The sequence below is a fragment of the Drosophila elegans genome, unplaced genomic scaffold (genome assembly GCF_018152505.1).
Source record: "Drosophila elegans isolate 14027-0461.03 unplaced genomic scaffold, ASM1815250v1 contig_149, whole genome shotgun sequence".
In the NCBI taxonomy this organism is placed as follows: domain Eukaryota; kingdom Metazoa; phylum Arthropoda; class Insecta; order Diptera; family Drosophilidae; genus Drosophila; species Drosophila elegans.
The window spans coordinates 26,622,759-26,646,659 of NW_024545513.1; the positions used below are offsets into that span (position 1 = coordinate 26,622,759).

Below are 23,901 nucleotides of genomic sequence, written 5' to 3' on the forward strand. Positions count from 1 at the left end.
TTCGGCTTGCCGAAGTTTGCTTTCTTTCTTGTTTATTATTTATTGGTTTTAATGAAACTAGTTTTAACTCTAGCAAAAAACGATTTAAATACAAGTAGACGATATTAAGTACGAAATATTTGATTTCTTTGATTTTATTACTGGTTTTAATAAAACTAAAGTAAGATATGCCTTTTCTTAAAATTAAAAACGAAATTCATTAAGTTATGGAGTATATTTTTTAAAATATTTGATTGATTTTGTTATTTTCTTCAAAATACAAGCATAAAATATTTTATTTCTTGACTTCCTTGCTATTTTTGCCGTAGACATCGCGGTATTCGGGATACTCCAGCTTGCTGATATTTCGGAGCTCCCAGAAGGCCTGCTTGGCCAGCCAGTGGATGACGGGGCCGTTCCACTCCTTTAGGATTACCTGGTAGTTCCTATCGTCGGTGTCCGTGGACTTCATAACCCGACTGAAGCTATACCACATGTAGATCATGCAGCGCAGCCTGTAGATCCACAAATGATTGGGCACCGAGCGAATAATGTCCTGCAGATTTCCGAGGAGAGTGTGGTCCATTAGGTTAAACACCACCTTCATATTCCCCAGATAACTATTGCCATTCCTGCTCGTTTATCGTTTATCTACATCGATATTTCGGATATCCTGCCACCAACGATCCCAGCTAGGATAGTCTCTGCCCCGATAGACCTTAGTCCACTCCTTGCCGATGTTTTCCCGAAAACGACTGGACAGAAAACCGGTAGCATTGTCCTTGCCGCCGGATTCCTCTTCCATGAAATTCATATCAAGGGTCATGTCGTTGTATACGTGCTGAATGATGGGCACATCCTTGGATTTCTTCGAGCGAATGACATAGTCGGGTGACCTCTTGAAGAACCGCACTGCATAGGACTTTGATTCCTTTTGGAACTTAACATAGGGCATCTTAAATCCCGCAATTGTAAAAACCTTAGACAACAACTCTTGAGTCCTGGGAATTGGCTCAACTCTGCGATATTCCAACGGCTGTCCTTCGGTACCAAAATGTTCATTGGTAAACTCACGATGATTATCAAATCTCGAAGGTGGCTCACGGCTCATACTCATGGAATGCTGATTACCCATCAACGGTTTGTTGCGAAATATTGCTTCCTGAATGTTTCGAAAACCCATTGGTTGTGAAAAGTTATCATTCGGAATAAAACGCTCGGCTCACGACTTCCTGCATACGAGTTTGGAATAAACTCATTGGATTCACGACCTCTGGGCCGTTGATTCTCAAAGTTTCCATAGCCCATCATGTTGGTGGACAAATTGCGATCATACATGCCAACGGGAGAGAGATTGCGTCTGGGACCGGAGGAACTCCAATCGAGATTCTGCGGCGGTGGAGGAGCATTGCGACTCAAACCCAATTGTCCACCAGAATTTTTTCCATTCCAGCCGTACATATCACCCATTGGACGTCTTAGTCCATCATCGGTACTACGGTTACTCAGATCGAGATTTTCAGGAAAATTGCGCTGCTTGATTTTCTCTATGGCATGGTTAGGCAAAGGCCTAGCTCCACTTATACTCATCCTCTTAAGATTAATAAATATATTAATTCTATATTATTTGAACTATTAATACACCCAACAGCTTACACGTTTCATTATCGGCCTACTCCTTAGCGAAATCGGCATCATGTTGCAAAGTACTTTTAAAAATTAATTAAAATAAAATTATTTTCTTTTTTTGCGGAGAATTCCAAGAGCATTCAAACGCTTTGAAAGTGAATGACTGAATGATGATTGCCAGTAAAATGTTGGAAGTCTAAAAAACAAAGCTTACTGTGTTCAAGAATAAACTTCATTTTAGTATTAATATTTAAAATTAATTCATTAATGTGTAAATGAAAAAATCATTTGGATCTTAATTTAATCCTTTGTGCATAAAGTTCATTGTGTAAAAAATACGTTTATAATTAAAATTGCTTGTGAAATGTATTTTTGGGTATTTTAATATTATTTGATTTGATTTGAAATTACCATCATTAATGAATATTATTTGTAAATTAGAAAAGTTCAAACATAAGTTGGCCAAGTTTATAAATTCACATCCGCTTCGAAAAGTGATAGTAATTCTACACCAATCCAACAAAGTAGTGAGGAAAATTGTCGGTTCTTTTGTAAATTTTTGAATTTTTTTACACAAACAAAAAATGGAACCCACTTTTATTAGTGCCCTGCTTTTTTCGATATTTTGCCATTGCACAGGCCTCTTTTACAATCCGGTGGAGGCCAGTACGGAATCAACTGTTTTTTTAATTCTCGCCATAATTTTGCTGCATAAATTGAAATTGAAGTACAACCTAAATATCATTCAAAGTGTTGTGGCTAAAATCCTTGAGGTTGCGTTCCTTTGTCTAACAATACAAGTGCTATTGGTGGTCATTTGGTTCCCCGTCTTTCGAGCTCTGCAATTCCTGGTGGATGCAATCTGCCAGAAACTGCTCAATGCTGTGAGCGATGAGCGGGCTTGGATTGTGGAGAAAGTCAATCACTCGGCGGTGACAGTGGTTCTACTGACCATGGAATCGACGGTGCTGCTCAAGGGTTTCGAGATCGACGATGTGCGGAAGTTGTTCGGCTCCAAGGACGATTGTCTCTCACCCAGTGTCCTTTCAATTGTGGCCAAGGAGGAGGTGAAAGCCTTTCGACGGGAAATGAAAGAGTTGCAGAAACAGTCAATCTTTCGAGCTGCTAGGAAGTGAAATACTGATGGAATCAAATAAATTGGAGTCAACAGAACAAAAGTATCGTGGCAAAGATAATAAAGTTTAATAAAAATTTTAGCAAATATATAATATAATCATTACTTTTATTTAATTTATTTCCGATATTTTAATTATTATAATTTAATGCAATTAAATTTCAATACTTCAAAGGCTTGCTTTTTATAATTTCAGTCAGAAGTTTGCAACGCAGTGAAGGAGACATCTCCGACCCTATAAAGTATATATATTCTTGATCAGCATCACTAGGCGAGTCGATCTAGCCATGTCCGTCTGTCCGTCCGTCTGTCCGTCCGTTTATATGCAAACTGGTCTCTCAGTTTTAAAGCTATCTGCATGAAACTTTCCCAAAAGTTGTCTTTCTATTGCAGGTAGTATATAAGTCGGAACGAGCCGGATCGGGCGACTATAGCATGCATCCTATGGGAGCTATAGGAACAATCGGAAAAATAAATGAAAAAATATTATAACTTTGCTGTTTTTCAATTTTTTGTTTAGTTCTTCGACATATAGCAATGGTTAAATAATTCAGAATTATGGTTTAAATTACATCAAAATCGGACGACTATAGCATATAGCTCCCATAGGAACAATCGGAAAAATAATTGAAAAAAATTATAACTTTGCTGTTTTTTAATTTTTTGTTTAGTTCTTCGACATATAGCAATGGTTAAATAATTCAGAATTATGGTTTAAATTTCATCGAAATCGGACGACTATAGCATATAGCTCCCATAGGAACAATCGGAAAAACAATTGAAAAAAATTATAACTGTGCTGTTTTTTAATTTTTTGTTTTGTCCTTCGACATAAAGCAATGGTTAAATATTTCAGAATTATGGTAAAAATTTCAACAAAATCGGACGACTATAGCATATAACTCCCATAGGAACAATCGGAAAAATAATTGAAAAAAATTATAACTTTGCTGTTTTTTAATTTTTTTTTTAGTTCTTCGACATATAGCAATGGTTAAATATTTCAGAATTATGGTTAAAATTTCATCAAAATCAGACGACTATATCATATAGCTCCCATACAAATAATAAAAATATATAAAAGAACAATCAAATAATTAAGCTGCAAATCGTCATAGCTTCAATGCTTTTAAACATATACGCAAGTAAATCATAATTTTAATGTTTTCAAAAATATTTAATTCTTGCGATAGCTGCAAGGGTATATGAACTTCGGCTTGCCGAAGTTTGCTTTCTTTCTTGTTTGCATTGCTTTAGATAACGCAGTTTATATTCACATTGGTGACGCGAAAAACTGAGCTGTGAGAAATAGATATTCAGGGATTTTTAGCTCGCACGGTTTCGCTAAACGATCCTCTCCAGAAGCAGGATATCTTTAACAGTGTGGATGACAGGGAAATTAATTGTTTACCTCGGCTCTGGCTCGTCAGCAATTGGGGTGTTGTTCTTGCTCAGAAATCAAGGCGGTCTAACTAATTATTAAGAAGCGACAAGCAAAAAACTACTTTAAACACACTTCTACATTTTGGGCTATTGCAGTTGGCCACGAGAGGCCAGGCACTTAACTTGATCTGCTACCGCATCTCCACCTCTGCTGTTAATGAGGCTAGTTTTGTCCACCCTTCCATCGGCCGTTCTCCCTTCCCTTCACTCCCGGAACAGCCCCTTCGCGGCTTTGGTTAAAACATTAAACAAATTTATTTATCAACTAAGAAAGACAATATACTTCACTCCATAATTTTTTAACGGATATATACATATAATAAATATGGGACAAAATAAATAAATCTTTATGGACGAGGCAAGGAATTTGATTTGGTTAGCTAAGAACCTGACCATTTACGATATTCGACTCCAAAAATAATGCAGGGTGATTCGAGTTATCTCTTTTTCTTTCCACTCGAATTCCACTCAATAGTTTAGTTATATTTTTTTCTCACTTCTTTCTCTTTTCCTTTTGAAGGTTAAAAAAAAATGATTGTTTTTTTTTTTACTCAAAATCTATATTCTTTTTGTTCTTCTTTATTCATTTAATAGTTTTCCTCGCGATTTTGCACTGCACCACGAAATCATTTTGCTTTTCATTTTTTTCTTTGAACAATTAAATAAAAACGTATAAGTTTTCGCTCACCATGACTATCGCTGCGAATCCAACGAAGAAAGCGCTTTCTCGAATGGTCGCTGAAGGCTGTAAAAGAATTCACTTTTTCACGATTAAAAAATCATGGGGCAGGCAAGTCTGGGGATTATTTCTTTTCTTTTTCTTCAACTTTCAAAAAGGAACTCGGGGCGAATTAAAATTTTTTTTTTGCGTAAAATAACAAATGAACTCAAATCACTCTCACATATAAAAATATAAAAGAAATATTAAAACTGATTCTTAATAACTCAATTTTATCACTATTTTTAAGACATTTTTATTTCTTCTTTTTGGATTTTCTCTTCGTTTTCCTTCCTTTATTTTCCCCCGCCATGTCAGCGTCTAAAAAAATCTTTTTATCTGCCCTTTATCCCAATAACTCACCTAATTTCGTTGGCTCTATTAACTCTTTTAATCGTTGGCTGGGTATAACGTCTCTCTCCCTTCCGAGTGAAAACTTCTGGCACCATAAAAAAACTTTTACCGCAGTCAACCTCTCTGGTGGAAGGCTCAAAGGGAAAAGAACGCTGGTGCCGCCCAATTATGGCGGCAAGCTTCTTAACAGCGAAAGAATAGAAATGCTCTCTCCAGATCAGTGCTTGACACTTAGCCCTGTTGACCCGCCACATTTGCCACGAACTGTTTCCGCCACCTGCTCGCAGATGGCGCCAGAAACTGGGTTCAGTTTATGCTACCAGCGCTACATGTCCAAATGAACCCATGTAATGTGTGCCTATTGAAGCCTAAATCTGTTTTGCTGCGACCATGTAATCATGTAAAAATCTCCGGCTTATGTTGGGATAAAATTGTCGAAAATATTTCCTTGAAAAATAATGACATAGAAGATGATGAAAGTGGAAATTAGCAACCGAATTGTCCCAGCTGTAATCAGCCTGTTAATGAGGCAATTCGAAATGTTTTTATTTACAATTAAGTAAGAAGTCAACTAAAGTGATGTTAATAAATCCAAAAACAAACAGTTTGAAGTAATACATATAAATGACAAGGTTTTTCTTTGAATCGGGACGGCATGATCCATCTACATGGTGGTAAAATATTTATTTTTTATGTCGTTTGCAGAAGGGCGTTGATCAACGGGGGAGTTATGTCGTAAAAAACCACATATTTTCGCGGAGATACATATGTACATATGTCGCGCGGAGATCTGACACTATGGCAGCTAATAACGGCCCTTTTGGATGAGTTGTCCAAAATAGGACCAGAAACGACCCATCACGCCTGAATGCGGCCATTAAAGTCAAGGGCTATCATACAAAATACTGAAAATATCTTTAAGACTTTTATGTTAATTATTAAAGACTAAATATAAAATGCATCATTTAAGCTAGGTCACAGCTTAAAATTGGAAAATTTATTTTTTTTGTTATATTAACCCATTGACTTCTTCGTATGAAATAAACGATGTTCCTTTATTACACTGAATATATAAATCTATTATTATCCATTAAAATTTTAAACATACATAGCTCTTTACGTTCAAAAGTTACAGCCGAAAACATTTTTAAATAGGCTTTGCATCAAATAAGCTGTGAGCCACTGTAAGTTAAATGCAATAAATATAAATGGAGATTAGGAACAATTAGGAATCACATGTTCTCGCACACATACACATATACAAAACGTGATATTTTTTATAAAATGTGTTTTTAAATTGTTTATCATCTGCATTCGCAGACAATTGTGTCTTAGTTTGTCTATCAGTAACTTTCTATCTCTCTCTCTTACCTCTCTTCATCTTTCTTTCTCTGTCATTAGTTCAATCCTTCTCAATTTCTCTTCGCTCTCCCTTCCACTGTTAACAAAAGTAATATTTTGCCTAATTCTTTTGCCTCTCCTTCTGTAAAATTCAAAAGTCGAAGCAGTTGCAAGTAAAACGGAATATGCGTTTTTAGGAATTCGTTTGCAGTAGATGGCGAAGCTGCGCGCGACTTTTAAATCCAGGGGTGGATCGCCAAAATGTTTTTGTCTTCTGTTAAATGCACTGCCATAAAGCAGTATTGAGCACCCTTGTTTTGTTGCTGAGCAAATAATCGGGTGGTTTGACACATAAATAAAGGTAAGACAATATTTAATTGTTTTAAATATATTTAATACTCCATTACACCATTACTCATTTTTAGGATACATATTTTATAAAAAAACAAGAAAGAATGCAAACTTCGGCAAGCCGAAGTTCATATACCCTTGCAGCTATCGCAAGAATTAAATATTTTTGAAAACATTAAAATTATGATTTACTTGCGTATATGTTTAAAAACATTGAAGCTAAGACGATTTGCAGCTTAATTATTTGATTGTTATTTTATATATTTTTATTGTTCCTATGGGAGCTATATGATATAGTCGTCCGATTTTGATGAAATTTAAACCATAATTCTGAATTATTTAACCATTGCTATATGTCGAAGAACTAAACAAAAAATTAAAAAACAGCAAAGTTATAATTTTTTTCAATTGTTTTTCCGATTGTTCCTATGGGAGCTATATGCTATAGTCGTCCGATTTTGATGAAATTTTTACCATAATTCTGAAATATTTAACCATTGCTTTATGTCGAAGAACAAAACAAAAAATTAAAAAACAGCAAAGTTATAATTTTTTTTCAATTATTTTTCCGATTGTTCCTATGGGAGCTATATGCTATAGTAGTCCGATTTTAATGAAATTTAAACCATAATTCTGAAATATTTAACCATTGCTATATGTCGAAGAACTAAACAAAAAATTAAAAAACAGCAAAGCTATAATATTTTTTCATTTATTTTTCCGATTGTTCCTATGGGAGCTATATGCTATAGTCGTCCGATCCGGCTCGTTCCGACTTATATACTACCTGCAATAGAAAGACAATTTTCGGGAAGGTTTCATGCAGATAGCTTTAAAACTGAGAGACTAGTTTGCATATAAACGGACGGACAGACGGACAGACGGACATGGCTAGATCGACTCGCCTAGTGATGCTGATCAAGAATATATATACTTTATAGGGTCGGAGATGTCTCCTTCACTGCGTTGCAAACTTCTGACTGAAATTATAATACCCTCTGCAAGGGTATAAAAATATGGAAATATAACGATACTATGGGCTGACTACAGAGAGTCCAAAAAAAGTATTTCAACTGCTGATATGATTCCGGTCGAATGAGTGGCTGAAGTTACAAAAATTCAAAATGATTATGAAAGCTAAGTATATTCCCCTATTATATCCTACAATCTTTAAAAATATCAAATATCAACGGTTCGAAAATAAAAGTCGAATATTGGTGTGAAAAAATGACTTTTTAAATTCTGCCAAATGGAAAAATTTCAACCAATCCAAAAGTTTGTAGGGCATTGTAGGTAGTACCCATTCAAAATGATTAATTTCAAAACGGGCGGTTATTTTGTAGGCAAGTTATGATGTCAGCAGTTTTCAAAAATTTAATTTCGAAATAAACGCGGTTAAAATTTCAGGTGCAACGGTGTATGCCTGCGAGCGGTCGCTATTTAGAACGTTGCCACTCAAAATCTTTTTTAGATCGGACCTTGCCGCTTTCTTAGGATATTTTTAAAATTGTAAACTATTGTTCTTTTCTTGTTAAGCATCACTAGGAGAGTAGATCTAGCCATGTCCGTCTGTCCGTCCGTCCATCCGTCCGATTGCATGAAACTCTCCCAAAAGGTGTCTTTCTATTGCAAGTAGTATATAAGTCGGAATGAGCCGGATCGGACTACTATAGCATATAGATCCCAAAGGAACAATCGGAAAATAAATGAAAAAATATTATAACTTTGCTGTTTTTTAATTTTTTTTTTATTCTTACGGAATTGCGGTTTTAATTTTATTTAAATCGGTCGACTGTAACATATAGCTCCTATTAGAATTATCAATATAATAAAAAAAATTTTTAAACAAAATATGACTTTTAAATTTTTTAATTTTTTTTTTTTTAATTTCGCTTGTACATAGTAATGGAACATAATAATAATAATAAATTCAAAAATACGCTTTTAATTTTATTAACATCAGAAAACAATGATATATATATGACATAGTCGTCCGATTTTGATGAAATTTAAATCGAAATTCTGAAATATTCAACCATTACTATATGTCGAAGAACTAAAAAAAAAATTAAAAAGCAGCAAAGTTATAATTTTTTTTTATTTATTGTTCCTATGGGAGCTATATGCTATAGTCGTCCGATCCGGCTCGTTCCGACTTATATACTACCTGCAATAGAAAGACAACTTTTGGAAAAGTTTCTTTAAAACTGAGAGACTAGTTTGCGTAGAAACGGACGGACAGACGGACAGACGGACGGACAGACGGACATTGCTAGATCGACTCGCCTAGTGATGCTGATCAAGAATATATATACTTTATAGGGTCGGAGATGTCTCCTTCACTGCGTTGCAAACTTCTGACTGAAATTATAATACCCTCTGCAAGGGTATAAAAAGCAAGCCTTTGAAGTATTGAAATTTAATTGCATTAAATTATAATAATTAAAATATCGGAAATAAATTAAATAAAAGTAATGATTATATTATATATTTGCTAAAATTTTTATTAAACTTTATTATCTTTGCCACGATACTTTTGTTCTGTTGACTCCAATTTATTTGATTCCATCAGTATTTCACTTCCTAGCAGCTCGAAAGATTGACTGTTTCTGCAACTCTTTCATTTCCCGTCGAAAGGCTTTCACCTCCTCCTTGGCCACAATTGAAAGGACACTGGGTGAGAGACAATCGTCCTTGGAGCCGAACAACTTCCGCACATCGTCGATCTCGAAACCCTTGAGCAGCACCGTCGATTCCATGGTCAGTAGAACCACTGTCACCGCCGAGTGATTGACTTTCTCCACAATCCAAGCCCGCTCATCGCTCACAGCATTGAGCAGTTTCTGGCAGATTGCATCCACCAGGAATTGCAGAGCTCGAAAGACGGGGAACCAAATGACCACCAATAGCACTTGTATTGTTAGACAAAGGAACGCAACCTCAAGGATTTTAGCCACAACACTTTGAATGATATTTAGGTTGTACTTCAATTTCAATTTATGCAGCAAAATTATGGCGAGAATTAAAAAAACAGTTGATTCCGTACTGGCCTCCACCGGATTGTAAAAGAGGCCTGTGCAATGGCAAAATATCGAAAAAAGCAGGGCACTAATAAAAGTGGGTTCCATTTTTTGTTTGTGTAAAAAAATTCAAAAATTTACAAAAGAACCGACAATTTTCCTCACTACTTTGTTGGATTGGTGTAGAATTGTCTGTCACTTTTCGAAGCGGATGTGAATTTATAAACTTGGCCAACTTATGTTTGAACTTTTCTAATTTACAAATAATATCCATTAATGATGTTAATTACAAATCAAATCAAATAATATTAAAATAGCCAAAAATACATTTCACAAGCGTTTTAAATTATAAACGTATTTTTTACACAATGAACTTTATGCACAAAGGATTAAATTAAGATCCAAATGATTTTTTCATTTACACATTAATGAATTAATTTTAAATATTAATACTAAAATGAAGTTTATTCTTGAACACAGTAAGCTTTGTTTTTTTAGACTTCCACTTTCAAAGCGTTTGAATGCTCTTGGAATTCTCCGCAAAAAAAGAAAATAATTTTATTTTAATTAATTTTTAAAAGTACTTTGCAACATGATGCCGATTTCGCTAAGGAGTAGGCCGATAATGAAACGTGTAAGCTGTTGGGTGTATTAATAGTTCAAATAATATAGAATTAATATATTTATGAATCTTAAGAGGATGAGTATAAGTGGAGCTAGGCCTTTGCCTAACCATGCCATAGAGAAAATCAAGCAGCGCAATTTTCCTGAAAATCTCGATCTGAGTAACCGTAGTACCGATGATGGACTAAGACGTCCAATGGGTGATATGTACGGCTGGAATGGAAACAATTCTGGTGGACAATTGGGTTTGAGTCGCAATGCTCCTCCACCGCCGCAGAATCTCGATTGGAGTTCCTCCGGTCCCAGACGCAATCTCTCTCCCGTTGGCATGTATGATCGCAATTTGTCCACCAACATGATGGGCTATGGAAACTTTGAGAATCAACGGCCCAGAGGTCGTGAATCCAATGAGTTTATTCCAAACTCGTATGCAGGAAGTCGTGAGCCGAGCGTTTTATTCCGAATGATAACTTTTCACAACCAATGGGTTTTCGAAACATTCAGGAAGCAATATTTCGCAACAAACCGTTGATGGGTAATCAGCATTCCATGAGTGTGAGCCGTGAGCCACCTTCGAGATTTGATAATCATCGTGAGTTTACCAATGAACATTTTGGTACCGAAGGACAGCCGTTGGAATATCGCAGAGTTGAGCCAATTCCCAGGACTCAAGAGTTGTTGTCTAAGGTTTTTACAATTGCGGGATTTAAGATGCCCTATGTGAGTGATGTGGTGGGCAAGCTTCCCCAAAAGGAATCAAAGTCCTATGCAGTGCGGTTCTTCAAGAGGTCACCCGACTATGTCATTCGCTCGAAGAAATCCAAGGATGTGCCCATCATTCAGCACGTATACAACGACATGACCCTTGATATGAATTTCATGGAAGAGGAATCCGGCGGCAAGGACAATGCTACCGGTTTTCTGTCCAGTCGTTTTCGGGAAAACATCGGCAAGGAGTGGACTAAGGTCTATCGGGGCAGAGACTATCCTAGCTGGGATCGTTGGTGGCAGGATATCCGAAATATCGATGTAGATAAACGATAAACGAGCAGGAATGGCAATAGTTATCTGGGGAACATGAAGGTGGTGTTTAACCTAATGGACCACACTCTCCTCGGAAATCTGCAGGACATTATTCGCTCGGTGCCCAATCATTTGTGGATCTACAGGCTGCGCTGCATGATCTACATGTGGTATAGCTTCAGTCGGGTTATGAAGTCCACGGACACCGACGATAGGAACTACCAGGTAATCCTAAAGGAGTGGAACGGCCCCGTCATCCACTGGCTGGCCAAGCAGGCCTTCTGGGAGCTCCGAAATATCAGCAAGCTGGAGTATCCCGAATACCGCGATGTCTACGGCAAAAATAGCAAGGAAGTCAAGAAATAAAATATTTTATGCTTGTATTTTGAAGAAAATAACAAAATCAATCAAATATTTAAAAAAATATACTCCATAACTTAATGAATTTCGTTTTTTATTTTAAGAAAAGGCATATCTTACTTTAGTTTTATTAAAACCAGTAATAAAATCCAAGAAATCAAATATTTCGTACTTAATATCGTCTACTTGTATTTAAATCGTTTTTTGCTAGAGTTAAAACTAGTTTCATTAAAACCAATTATAAACAAGAAAGAAAGCAAACTTCGGCAAGCCGAAGTTCATATGCTCTTGCAGCTATTGCAAGGATTAAATATTTTTGAAAACATTAAACTTATGATTTACTTGCGTATGTGTTTAAAAACATTGAAGCTATGATGATTTGCAGCTCAATTATTAGATAGTTATTTTATACATTTTTATTGTTCCTATGGGAGCTATATGATATAGTCGTCCGATTTTGATGAAATTTAAACCGTAATTCTGAAATATTTAACCATTGCTATATGTCGAAGAACTAAACAAAAAATTAAAAAACAGCAAAGTTATAATTTATTTTCATTTATTTTTCCGATTGTTCCTATGGGAGCTATATGCTATAGTCGCCCGATCCGGCTCGTTCCGACTTGTATACTACCTGCGATAGAAAGACAACTTTTGGGAAAGTTTCATGCAGATAGCTTTAAAACTGGGAGACTAGTTTGTATATAAACGGACGGACAGACGGACAGACGGACATGGCTAGATCGACTCGCCTAGTGATGCTGATCAAGAATATATATACTTTATAGGGTCGGAGATGTCTCCTTCACTGCGTTGCAAACTTCTGACTAAAATTATAGTACCCTCTGCAAGGGTATAAAAAAAATTATAACTTTGCTGTTTTTTAATTTTTTGTTTAGTCCTACAACATATAGCAATGGCTAAATATTTCAGAATTATGGTTTAAATTTCATCAAAATCGGACGACTATATCATATAGCTCCCATAGGAACAATAAAAATATATAAAATAACTATCAAATAATTGAGCTGCAAATCATCATAGCTTCAATGTTTTTAAACATATACGCAAGTAAATTATAATTTTAATTTGCTTTCTTTCTTGTTTAATTTATTTCCGATATTTTAATTATTATAATTTAATGCAATTAAATTTCAATACTTCAAAGGCTTGCTTTTTATACCCTTGCAGAGGGTATTATAATTTCAGTCAGAAGTTTGCAACGCAGTGAAGGAGACATCTCCGACCCTATAAAGTATATATATTCTTGATCAGCATCACTAGGCGAGTCGATCTAGCCATGTCCGTCTGTCCGTCCGTTTATATGCAAACTGGTCTCTCAGTTTTAAAGCTATCTGCATGAAACTTTCCCAAAAGTTGTCTTTCTATTGCAGGTAGTATATAAGTCGGAACGAGCCGGATCGGACGACTATAGCATATAGCTCCCATAGGAACAATAAATAAAAAAAAATTATAACTTTGCTGCTTTTTAATTTTTTTCTTTAGTTCTTCGACATATAGTAATGGTTGAATATTTCAGAATTTCGATTTAAATTTCATCAAAATCGGACGACTATATCATATATATATCATTGTTTTCTGATGTTAATAAAATTAAAAGCGTATTTTTGAATTTATTATTATTATTATGTTCCATTACTATGTACAAACGAAATTAAAAAAAAAAAATTAAAAAATTTAAAAGTCATATTTTGTTTAAAAATTTTTTTTATTATATTGATAATTCTAATAGGAGCTATATGTTACAGTCGACCGATTTTAATAAAATTAAAACCGTAATTCCGTAAGAATAAAAAAAAAATTAAAAAACAGCAAAGTTATAATATTTTTTCATTTATTTTCCGATTGTTCCTTTGGGATCTATATGCTATAGTAGTCCGATCCGGCTCATTCCGACTTATATACTACTTGCAATAGAAAGACACCTTTTGGGAGAGTTTCATGCAATCGGACGGATGGACGGACGGACAGACGGACATGGCTAGATCTACTCTCCTAGTGATGCTTAACAAGAAAAGAACAATAGTTTACAATTTTAAAAATATCCTAAGAAAGCGGCAAGGTCCGATCTAAAAAAGATTTTGAGTGGCAACGTTCTAAATAGCGACCGCTCGCAGGCATACACCGTTGCACCTGAAATTTTAACCGCGTTTATTTCGAAATTAAATTTTTGAAAACTGCTGACATCATAACTTGCCTACAAAATAACCGCCCGTTTTGAAATTAATCATTTTGAATGGGTACTACCTACAATGCCCTACAAACTTTTGGATTGGTTGAAATTTTTCCATTTGGCAGAATTTAAAAAGTCATTTTTTCACACCAATATTCGACTTTTATTTTCGAACCGTTGATATTTGATATTTTTAAAGATTGTAGGATATAATAGGGGAAATATACTTAGCTTTCATAATCATTTTGAATTTTTGTAACTTCAGCCATTCATTCGACCGGAATCATATCAGCAGTTGAAATACTTTTTTTGGACTCTCTGTAGTCAGCCCATAGTCTCGTTATATTTCCATATTTTTATAAAACAAATATATTAAAATAAAGTTGAAAGCTTGCCCTGTTATGTGCAAAAAATTTCAGGCCATTTTACTAAATACTTTCCTTAAAAATGTTCAGAAATTGAAGATTTGAATACTCAAATTGGGGATATTCTCATATTGTGAGCAGCCTAGCCCTTGGGTATATCCCAAGTGCATGGTGCAGCGCTAGGGTGGTCTTCATCCCCAAGATCGGGAAGAAAGACATCACCAGCCCAAAGTCCTTCAGACCTATCAGCTTAACTTCGTTTTGTCTCAAAACGCTGGAAAAACTGGTAGACTACAACATCAGAAGAACAGCTCTCAGAGACTGTCCGCTGCAAAACACACAGCATGCATATAGAGCAGGCCGTTCAACAGACACTGCACTTTATCAACTATGTCGCACCCTAGAAGGGGCAATTGACAGCAAAGAAATAGCTATCTGTGCCTTTCTAGACATAGAGGGAGCCTTCGACAACACATCACATGATGCAGTTCGAGCTGCCCTGTCCAGAAGGAACATAGACACTACTACGAGCAAATGGATTGGCAACCTACTTGAATCCAGGCAAGCAACATGTACACTGGGTTCGGAAAGAGTAACAATCGCTACCAGCAAAGGCTGCCCGCAAGGAGGAGTACTGTCCCCTCTGCTATGGAGCCTGCTAGTAGATGACCTTCTCAGCAAGCTTGCTGGAAAAGGAATTCAATGTCAAGGATACGCCGATGACATCGTGATAATCGCCAGAGGCAAATTTGAAGCGACACTCTGCGACATCGTCCAACTCGGACTAAGGACAACGCTAGACTGGTGCAGGGAGGTTGGACTCAACTTAAATCCTGCTAAGACAGTCATCGTTCCTTTCACAAGGAAGTACAAACTACAGAGAATGAGACAAATCTCACTGCTAGGAACTCCTATAGAAACTAGCCGAGAGGTTAAATATCTAGGAATCACTTTAGATAGTAAACTGACTTTCGCTTCCCATGTCCAAAAGACATTGGAAAAGTGTTACAGAGCACTCTATACCTGTCGGAAAATTGCTGGGAAATCCTGGGGAACCAGGCCTCAGATAATACGATGGCTATACTTAATGATCGTGAGACCAATCCTCACTTACGGAGCACTTGCATGGGGCAAACGAGCTAAGCTCATCAGCATGCAAAACCAGCTAGGAAAACTACAAAGACTTGCCTGCGTATGCATGACAGGGGCAATGAGAACCTGTCCTACAGCTGCCTTAGAAGTTTTGATGGAGCTAACACCACTCCACTATGTGATTGATATCCAACGCAAAGCTACACTCCTGAGAATAAGCACTGAGGGCACAGGTAGTGGTTGCATTCTAAATAACAGGGATGCGACTAATTTGTTAGGTGAGGTGCCCCTAATACTCCACCCTAGGGATGAAATGACAGCCGAACTAATCTTCGAGCAGAACTTCACAGCACACCTAGGCAATAAGAAAGATTGGGCCACACTGTCTGAAGTGCATCCGATGGCTAAACATGGATCCCTGACACAACAAGGCACGGGCCTTGGAGTGGTAGGGCCTCGCATAAAATACCACGAATCCTTTGGCCAATTCACCAGCATATTCCAGGCTGAGGTATGTGCCATTGGACGTTGTGCAGAGCTCAACATACAGCGTGGATACAAGGAAAAGGACATATCGATCCTTTCGGACAGCCGAGCAGCAATTACTGCTTTACATAGCAACAAAATCACCTCGAAGCCAGTCCTAGAGGTGAAGAGTAAGCTAAATATACTGGGCAGTCGAAACAGGCTGGCCCTCAGATGGATTCCGGGACATAAGGACATATCCGGAAATGAACTTGCCGATAAAATGGCAAAACTAGGAGCCGAACAGCCCCTGGTAGGCCCAGAGCCCTACTGTGGCATAGGGAGGCACACTATAAAAGAATACCTTAGGAAAGCGGAAGGCGCCATGAGACAAGAACACTGGAGAAATACCCCAGGTCTTAGGCAAGCCAAAACTCAAATAAATAACTATAACAAGAAGAGGTTCAAGGAACTTATTCAACTGGGGAAAAACTCACTTAGGATCGTTACCGGATTACTAACCGGGCACTGTAGACTGAAAAGTCACCTAGGTAAGATGGGAATAACCAGCAGTGGAACTTGCAGATTCTGCGACATAGAGGACGAAACCTCTAGACACATCATTGCAGACTGTCCGGCGTTAGCAAGCATAAGATGTAAAATCTTAGGAACCAGAACTCTTACACCTGAGCTCCTAGTAAGAATCAACCCACTAAAACTCCTCGACTTTATTCGAGGAAGTGGGTTGATATCTGAGCTGTAGGCTCTGAATGGGGGTACAATAGATCTTATAGGTCGCGGTACACTGGACACCCCGATATTAATAATAATAATAATTAAAATTTTTTATATTGTATATTTTAAACGTTTGTTATTTAAAATTTGTTTAGACATCTTCATTATTTTTGAAAATATAAAAGCCAAAATGTAGTTCATATACTTACCGACTTGCCCAAGTTTTTTTTTTTTTTTTTTGATAAATATATAAATTTGGACTTACCACTTGATTCCTAATTCGATTTTTAACCCCAGTTTTCCACGAGGAGTTTATCCTTGCCTGGGAATGAGCGAGCGAAGTCTGATTCCACCTGTAAAAATACAAATATTTTAATTTTTATCAAGCGAATTACAGTAATTGTAACTCTTACCAAAACGTGTCACAACGACTGGCGAAGAATTGGGTATTACAGGAAAATGTCGTCTAGGGTCGCCGAAGATTGAAAAAAATATCGCCTTATTTCGTAAAGGCTGCTCCATTTGGCAAGGACTTCGCTCATGGGCTCAACATTGTAGCGAAGCCAGAGTTTTGCTAGTTCACATTCATCTGAAAAACAATACAAATATTATAAGCAATTGAAATTAAAAGAGAGATATATGTGAAATTACCTTCGTTTTCTAAAAATTCTCTGGTTTCAATCGACCAATCTTTAACCTCAGCTGAAGCCACACTTTTGAATTTGTTTTTTAAGTTGTAATTCTTTGCGTATAACAAGCCTCCTTGTTTTTTTCCTATGTTTTTTTTATAAAATATTTATCCTAAAAATGAGTAATGGTGTAATGGAGTATTAAATATATTTAAAACAATTAAATATTGTCTTACCTTTATTTCTGTGTCAAACCACCCGATTATTTGCTCAGCAACAAAACAAGGGTGCTCAATACTGCTTTATGGCAGTGCATTTAACAGAAGACAAAAACATTTTGGCGATCCACCCCTGGATTTAAAAGTCGCGCGCAGCTTCGCCATCTACTGCAAACGAATTCCTAAAAACGTATATTCCGTTTTACTTGCAACTGCTTCGACTTTTGAATTTTACAGAAGGAGAGGCAAAAGAATTAGGCAAAATATTACTTTTGTTAACAGTGGAAGGGAGAGCGAAGAGAAATTGAGAAGGATTGAACTAATGACAGAGAAAGAAAGATGAAGAGAGGTAAGAGAGAGAGATAGAAAGTTACTGATAGACAAACTAAGACACAATTGTCTGCGAATGCAGATGATAAACAATTTAAAAACTCATTTTATAAAAAATATCACGTTTTGTATATGTGTATGTGTGCGAGAACATGTGATTCCTAATTGTTCCTAATCTCCATTTATATTTATTGCATTTAACTTACAGTGGCTCACAGCTTATTTGATGCAAAGCCTATTTAAAAATGTTTTCGGCTGTAACTTTTGAACGTAAAGAGCAATGTTTAAAATTTTAATGGATAATAATAGATTTATATATTCAGTGTAATAAAGGAACATCGTTTATTTCATACGAAGAAGTCAATGGGTTAATATAACAAAAAAAAAATAAATTTTCCAATTTTAAGCTGTGACCTAGCTTAAATGATGCATTTTATATTTAGTCTTTAATAATTAACATAAAAGTCTTAAAGATATTTTCAGTATTTTGTATGATAGCCCTTGACTTTAATGGCCGCATTCAGGCGTGATGGGTCGTTTCTGGTCCTATTTTGGACAACTCATCCAAAAGGGCCGTTATTAGCTGCCATAGTGTCAGATCTCCGCGCGACATATGTATGTATGTATCTTCGCGAAAATATGTCGTTCTTATACGACATAACTCCCCCGTTGATCAACGCGGAGGATTGTCGTATAAAAACGACATATCTCCGCCCTTCTGCAAACGACATAAAAAATAAATATTTTACCACCATGTAGATGGATCATGCCGTCCCGATTCAAAGAAAAACCTTGTCATTAATATGTATTACTTCGAACTGTTTATTTTTGGATTTATTAACATGACTTTAGTTGACTTCTTACTTAATTGTAAATAAAAACATTTCGAATTGCCTCATTAACAGGCTGATTACAGCTGGGACAATTCGGTTTCTAAATATGGAAATATTTTCGACAATTTTATCCCAACATAAGCCGGAGATTTTTACATGATTACATGGTCGCAGCAAAACAGATTTAGGCTTCAATAGGCACACATTACATGGGTTCATTTGGACATGTAGCGCTGGTAGCATAAACTGAACCCAGTTTCTGGCGCCATCTGCGAGCAGGTGGCGGAAACAGTTCGTGGCAAATGTGGCGGGTCAACAGGGCTAAGTGTCAAGCACTGATCTGGAGAGAGCATTTCTATTCTTTCGCTGTTAAGAAGCTTGCCGCCATAATTGGGCGGCACCAGCGTTCTTTTCCCTTTGAGCCTTCCACCAGAGAGGTTGACTGCGGTAAAAGTTTTTTTATGGTGCCAGAAGTTTTCACTCGGAAGGGAGAGAGACGTTATACCCAGCCAACGATTAAAAGTGTTAATAGAGCCAACGAAATTATGTGAGTTATTGGGATAAAGGGCAGATAAAAAGAATGTGTTGGCAAAAGAATAAGAAATTTATTTGTTCGCATTAGGCCTGCATCATTGCTGTATTATTTTTACAACGCCCGAACGAAGCGAAGTCTAGTGGGAACACTCAAGCCGATCACCGAAATCCGCCTACGCCTGGAGTGCTTCGGGGGAGGGGCGACAGTGGCAACGCGACCGCCTCGCAAAGCGAGCGGAGGAGTTCGGCGACGAAAAGTGCTAAAGAAATAAATATTAAATTATATAATTCACCCCTGTCCCGACCCGAACTAATGTGCTAAAAGTAATTGTGGCCCCTTGTGGCAGAGATAAAGATATATCGGTAGTGCGGAAAAATGGAAATTTGGCGGTGTAAAAAAAAAGAAGAAAAGAAAAAGCAAAAAAAAAGAGGGGAGGAAATAACACTAAAATCAAGAAAATTTAAGTTTAAGAGAAATAAAAAAAAGGAAGGAAAAGGAAAAGAGAAAATCCAAAAAGAAGAAAAAAAAATGTTTTAAAAATAGTGATAAAATTGAGTTATTAAGAATCAGTTTTAATATTTCTTTTATATTTTTATATGTGAGAGTGATTTGAGTTCATTTGTTATTTTACGCAAAAAAAAATATGATTTCGTGGTGCAGTGCAAAATCGCGAGAAAAACTATTAAATGAATAAAGAAGAACAAAAAAAATATAGATTTTGAGTAAAAAAAAAAAACAATCATTTTTTTTTAACCTTCAAAAGGAAAAGAGAAAGAAGTGAGAAAAAAATATAATTAAAACTATTGAGTGGAATTCGAGTGGAAAGAAACAGAGATATCTCGAATCACCCTGCATTTTTTTTTGTAGTCGAATATCGTAAATGGTCAGGTTCTTAGCTAACCAAATCAAATTCCTTGCCTCGTCCATAAAGATTTATTTATTTTGTCCCATATTTATTATATGTATATATCTGTTAAAAATTATAGAGTGCTCCCAAACGTAAGTATATTGTCTTTCTTAGTTGATAAATACATTTTTATAATGTTTTAAATTTTAATGTTTTAACCAAAGCCGCGAAGGGGCTGTTCCGGGAGTGAAGGGAAGGGAGAACGGCCGATGGAAGGGTGGACAAAACTAGCCTCATTAACAGCAGAGGTGGAGATGCGGTAGCAGATCAAGTTAAGTGCCTGGCCTCTCGTGGCCAACTGCAATAGCCCAAAATGTAGAAGTGTGTTTAAAGTAGTTTTTTGCTTGTCGCTTCTTAATAATTAGTTAGACCGCCTTGATTTCTGAGCAAGAACAACACCCCAATTGCTGACGAGCCAGAGCCGAGGTAAACATTGCGTGCGCTCAGTGGTCAAGCCCAAGATCAGGCCGCAAAAGCAAAATTTATCAATGTTCGAATTTGTTACAGACAATAGCAGTATCCGACAACTGACTTAAATTGGAACCGTCTGAGGAATTAGATGATATTGAAGAATTAAGCTCAGCCGAATTAGTTTCCGTGTCATCCACACTGTTAAAGATATCCTGCTTCTGGAGAGGATCGTTTAGCGAAACCGTGCGAGCTAAAAATCCCTGAATATCTATTTCTCACAGCTCAGTTTTTCGCGTCACCAATGTGAATATAAACGGCGTTATCTAAAGCAATGCAAAAAATACAATAATCTCTTTATATCAATTAAAAGAATTAATTTACTTTCTGCTTATTTTTAATGTAAATTATAAAAAGTTGCCTAAAATCTCCAAAAGGACAAACTTTAAAAGTGGCATCAATGTGATAATTACGATTTTGCTCCTCAATATTATTATTAATTGAGCCAATTATCTTGTCCGAAGAAAAAACTAAAAATACAAAAATATATAAGTGTGTTATACATTTTATATATAAATGTATATCTATCAACTATATCTACATAGTAGGTACATACACAAATATGCATGCATGGGCCGTTTTTTTAAGTTTTAATTTTAATAAAAGCGCCACTGATTTCTTTTATGAATCAATAAGTAAGTCCATTTTGCTCATTCTTATTGGATACTTATGAAGTTCATGTCTCTAAAAGTTCATTATACCCTTGCAGAGGGTATTACAATTTCAGTCAGAAGTTTGCAACGCAGTGAAGGAGACATCTCCGACCCTATAAAGTATATATATTCCTGATCACCATCACTAGGCGAGTCGATCTAGCCATGTCCGTCTGTCCGTCCGTATCTAAAACTATCTGCATGAAACTTTCCCAAAAGTTGTCTTTCTATTGCAGGTAGTATATAAGTCGGAACGAGCCGGATCGGACGACTATAGCATATAGCTCCCATAGGAACAATCGGAAAAAAAATACAAAAAAAAAATTATAACTTTGCTGTTTTTAAATTTTTCTTTTAGTTCTTCGACATATATTAATGGATAAATATTTCAGAATTACGGTTTAAATTTCATCAAAATCGGACGACTATATCATATAGCTCCCATGGGAACAATAAAAATATATAAAATAACTATCTAATAATTGAGCTGCAAATCATCATAGCTTCAATGTTTTTAAACACATACGCAAGTAAATCATAAGTTTAATGTTTTCAAAAATATTTAATCCTTGCAATAGCTGCAAGAGCATATGAACTTCGGCTTGCCGAAGTTTGCTTTCTTTCTTGTTTATAATTGGTTTTAATGAAACTAGTTTTAACTCTAGCAAAAAACGATTTAAATACAAGTAGACGATATTAAGTACGAAATATTTGATTTCTTGGATTTTATTACTGGTTTTAATAAAACTAAAGTAAGATATGCCTTTTCTTAAAATTAAAAACGAAATTCATTAAGTTATGGAGTATATTTTTTTAAATATTTGATTGATTTTGTTATTTTCTTCAAAATACAAGCATAAAATATTTTATTTCTTGACTTCCTTGCTATTTTTGCCGTAGACATCGCGGTATTCGGGATACTCCAGCTTGCTGATATTTCGGAGCTCCCAGAAGGCCTGCTTGGCCAGCCAGTGGATTACCTGGTAGTTCCTATCGTCGGTGTCCGTGGACTTCATAACCCGACTGAAGCTATACCACATGTAGATCATGCAGCGCAGCCTGTAGATCCACAAATGATTGGGCACCGAGCGAATAATGTCCTGCAGATTTCCGAGGAGAGTGTGGTCCATTAGGTTAAACACCACCTTCATATTCCCCAGATAACTATTGCCATTCCTGCTCGTTTATCGTTTATCTACATCGATATTTCGGATATCCTGCCACCAACGATCCCAGCTAGGATAGTCTCTGCCCCGATAGACCTTAGTCCACTCCTTGCCGATGTTTTCCCGAAAACGACTGGACAGAAAACCGGTAGCATTGTCCTTGCCGCCGGATTCCTCTTCCATGAAATTCATATCAAGGGTCATGTCGTTGTATACGTGCTGAATGATGGGCACATCCTTGGATTTCTTCGAGCGAATGACATAGTCGGGTGACCTCTTGAAGAACCGCACTGCATAGGACTTTGATTCCTTTTGGGGAAGCTTGCCCACCACATCACTCACATAGGGCATCTTAAATCCCGCAATTGTAAAAACCTTAGACAACAACTCTTGAGTCCTGGGAATTGGCTCAACTCTGCGATATTCCAACGGCTGTCCTTCGGTACCAAAATGTTCATTGGTAAACTCACGATGATTATCAAATCTCGAAGGTGGCTCACGGCTCATACTCATGGAATGCTGATTACCCATCAACGGTTTGTTGCGAAATATTGCTTCCTGAATGTTTCGAAAACCCATTGGTTGTGAAAAGTTATCATTCGGAATAAAACGCTCGGCTCACGACTTCCTGCATACGAGTTTGGAATAAACTCATTGGATTCACGACCTCTGGGCCGTTGATTCTCAAAGTTTCCATAGCCCATCATGTTGGTGGACAAATTGCGATCATACATGCCAACGGGAGAGAGATTGCGTCTGGGACCGGAGGAACTCCAATCGAGATTCTGCGGCGGTGGAGGAGCATTGCGACTCAAACCCAATTGTCCACCAGAATTGTTTCCATTCCAGCCGTACATATCACCCATTGGACGTCTTAGTCCATCATCGGTACTACGGTTACTCAGATCGAGATTTTCAGGAAAATTGCGCTGCTTGATTTTCTCTATGGCATGGTTAGGCAAAGGCCTAGCTCCACTTATACTCATCCTCTTAAGATTCATAAATATATTAATTCTATATTATTTGAACTATTAATAAGCTGTTGGTTACACGTTTCATTATCGGCCTACTTCTTAGCGAAATCGGCATCATGTTGCAAAGTGCTTTTAAAAATTAATTAAAATAAAATTATTTTCTTTTTTTGCGGAGAATTCCAAGAGCATTCAAACGCTTTGAAAGTGGAAGTCTAAAAAAACAAAGCTTACTGTGTTCAAGAATAAACTTCATTTTAGTATTAATATTTAAAATTAATTCATTGATGTGTAAATGAAAAAATCATTTGGATCTTAATTTAATCCTTTGTGCATAAAGTTCATTGTGTAAAAAATACGTTT

At 36.5% G+C, this 23,901-nt stretch overlaps 4 protein-coding genes across 4 annotated transcripts; 2 read left to right on the plus strand and 2 right to left on the minus strand.

Moving 5' to 3' along the window:
• Positions 1 to 274: 274 nt before the first annotated feature.
• LOC121467980 lies at positions 275 to 23,576 on the minus strand. Its single transcript, XM_041710817.1, has 2 exons — positions 22,382 to 23,576; positions 275 to 415 (listed from the first exon to the last, which is right to left on the minus strand). The coding sequence occupies exons 1-2, from the start codon at positions 22,550 to 22,552 to the stop codon at positions 275 to 277; spliced, it is 312 nt and encodes a 103-aa protein (XP_041566751.1). The 5' UTR covers positions 22,553 to 23,576.
• Positions 412 to 1,760, minus strand: LOC121467996. Its single transcript, XM_041710877.1, has 2 exons — positions 1,636 to 1,760; positions 412 to 1,572 (listed from the first exon to the last, which is right to left on the minus strand). The coding sequence occupies exon 2, from the start codon at positions 1,160 to 1,162 to the stop codon at positions 620 to 622; it is 543 nt and encodes a 180-aa protein (XP_041566811.1). The 5' UTR covers positions 1,163 to 1,572; positions 1,636 to 1,760; the 3' UTR covers positions 412 to 619.
• Positions 2,109 to 2,834, plus strand: LOC121467995. The gene has a single exon (XM_041710876.1). The coding sequence runs from the start codon at positions 2,193 to 2,195 to the stop codon at positions 2,742 to 2,744; it is 552 nt and encodes a 183-aa protein (XP_041566810.1). The 5' UTR covers positions 2,109 to 2,192; the 3' UTR covers positions 2,745 to 2,834.
• On the plus strand, positions 10,482 to 11,148 carry LOC121467997. Its single transcript, XM_041710878.1, has 2 exons — positions 10,482 to 10,604; positions 10,668 to 11,148. The coding sequence occupies exons 1-2, from the start codon at positions 10,563 to 10,565 to the stop codon at positions 11,124 to 11,126; spliced, it is 501 nt and encodes a 166-aa protein (XP_041566812.1). The 5' UTR covers positions 10,482 to 10,562; the 3' UTR covers positions 11,127 to 11,148.
• Positions 23,577 to 23,901: the final 325 nt, after the last annotated feature.

What these genes read in the sequence shown, in the direction of transcription:
- LOC121467996 (XM_041710877.1), bottom strand. Translation starts at nt 1,162, where the DNA reads ATGGGTTTTCGAAACATTCAGGAAGCAATATTTCGCAACAAACCGTTG.
- LOC121467995 (XM_041710876.1), top strand. Translation starts at nt 2,193, where the DNA reads ATGGAACCCACTTTTATTAGTGCCCTGCTTTTTTCGATATTTTGCCAT.
- LOC121467997 (XM_041710878.1), top strand. Translation starts at nt 10,563, where the DNA reads ATGATGCCGATTTCGCTAAGGAGTAGGCCGATAATGAAACGT. An exon ending in GTAGGCCGATAATGAAACGT is followed by an intron (nt 10,605 to 10,667) that starts GTAAGCTGTTGG and finishes ATGAATCTTAAG; the next exon opens with AGGATGAGTATAAGTGGAGC.
- LOC121467980 (XM_041710817.1), bottom strand. Translation starts at nt 22,552, where the DNA reads ATGAAGGTGGTGTTTAACCTAATGGACCACACTCTCCTCGGAAATCTG. An exon ending in CCGACGATAGGAACTACCAG is followed by an intron (nt 416 to 22,381) that starts GTAATCCACTGG and finishes AGGAACTACCAG; the next exon opens with GTAATCCTAAAGGAGTGGAA.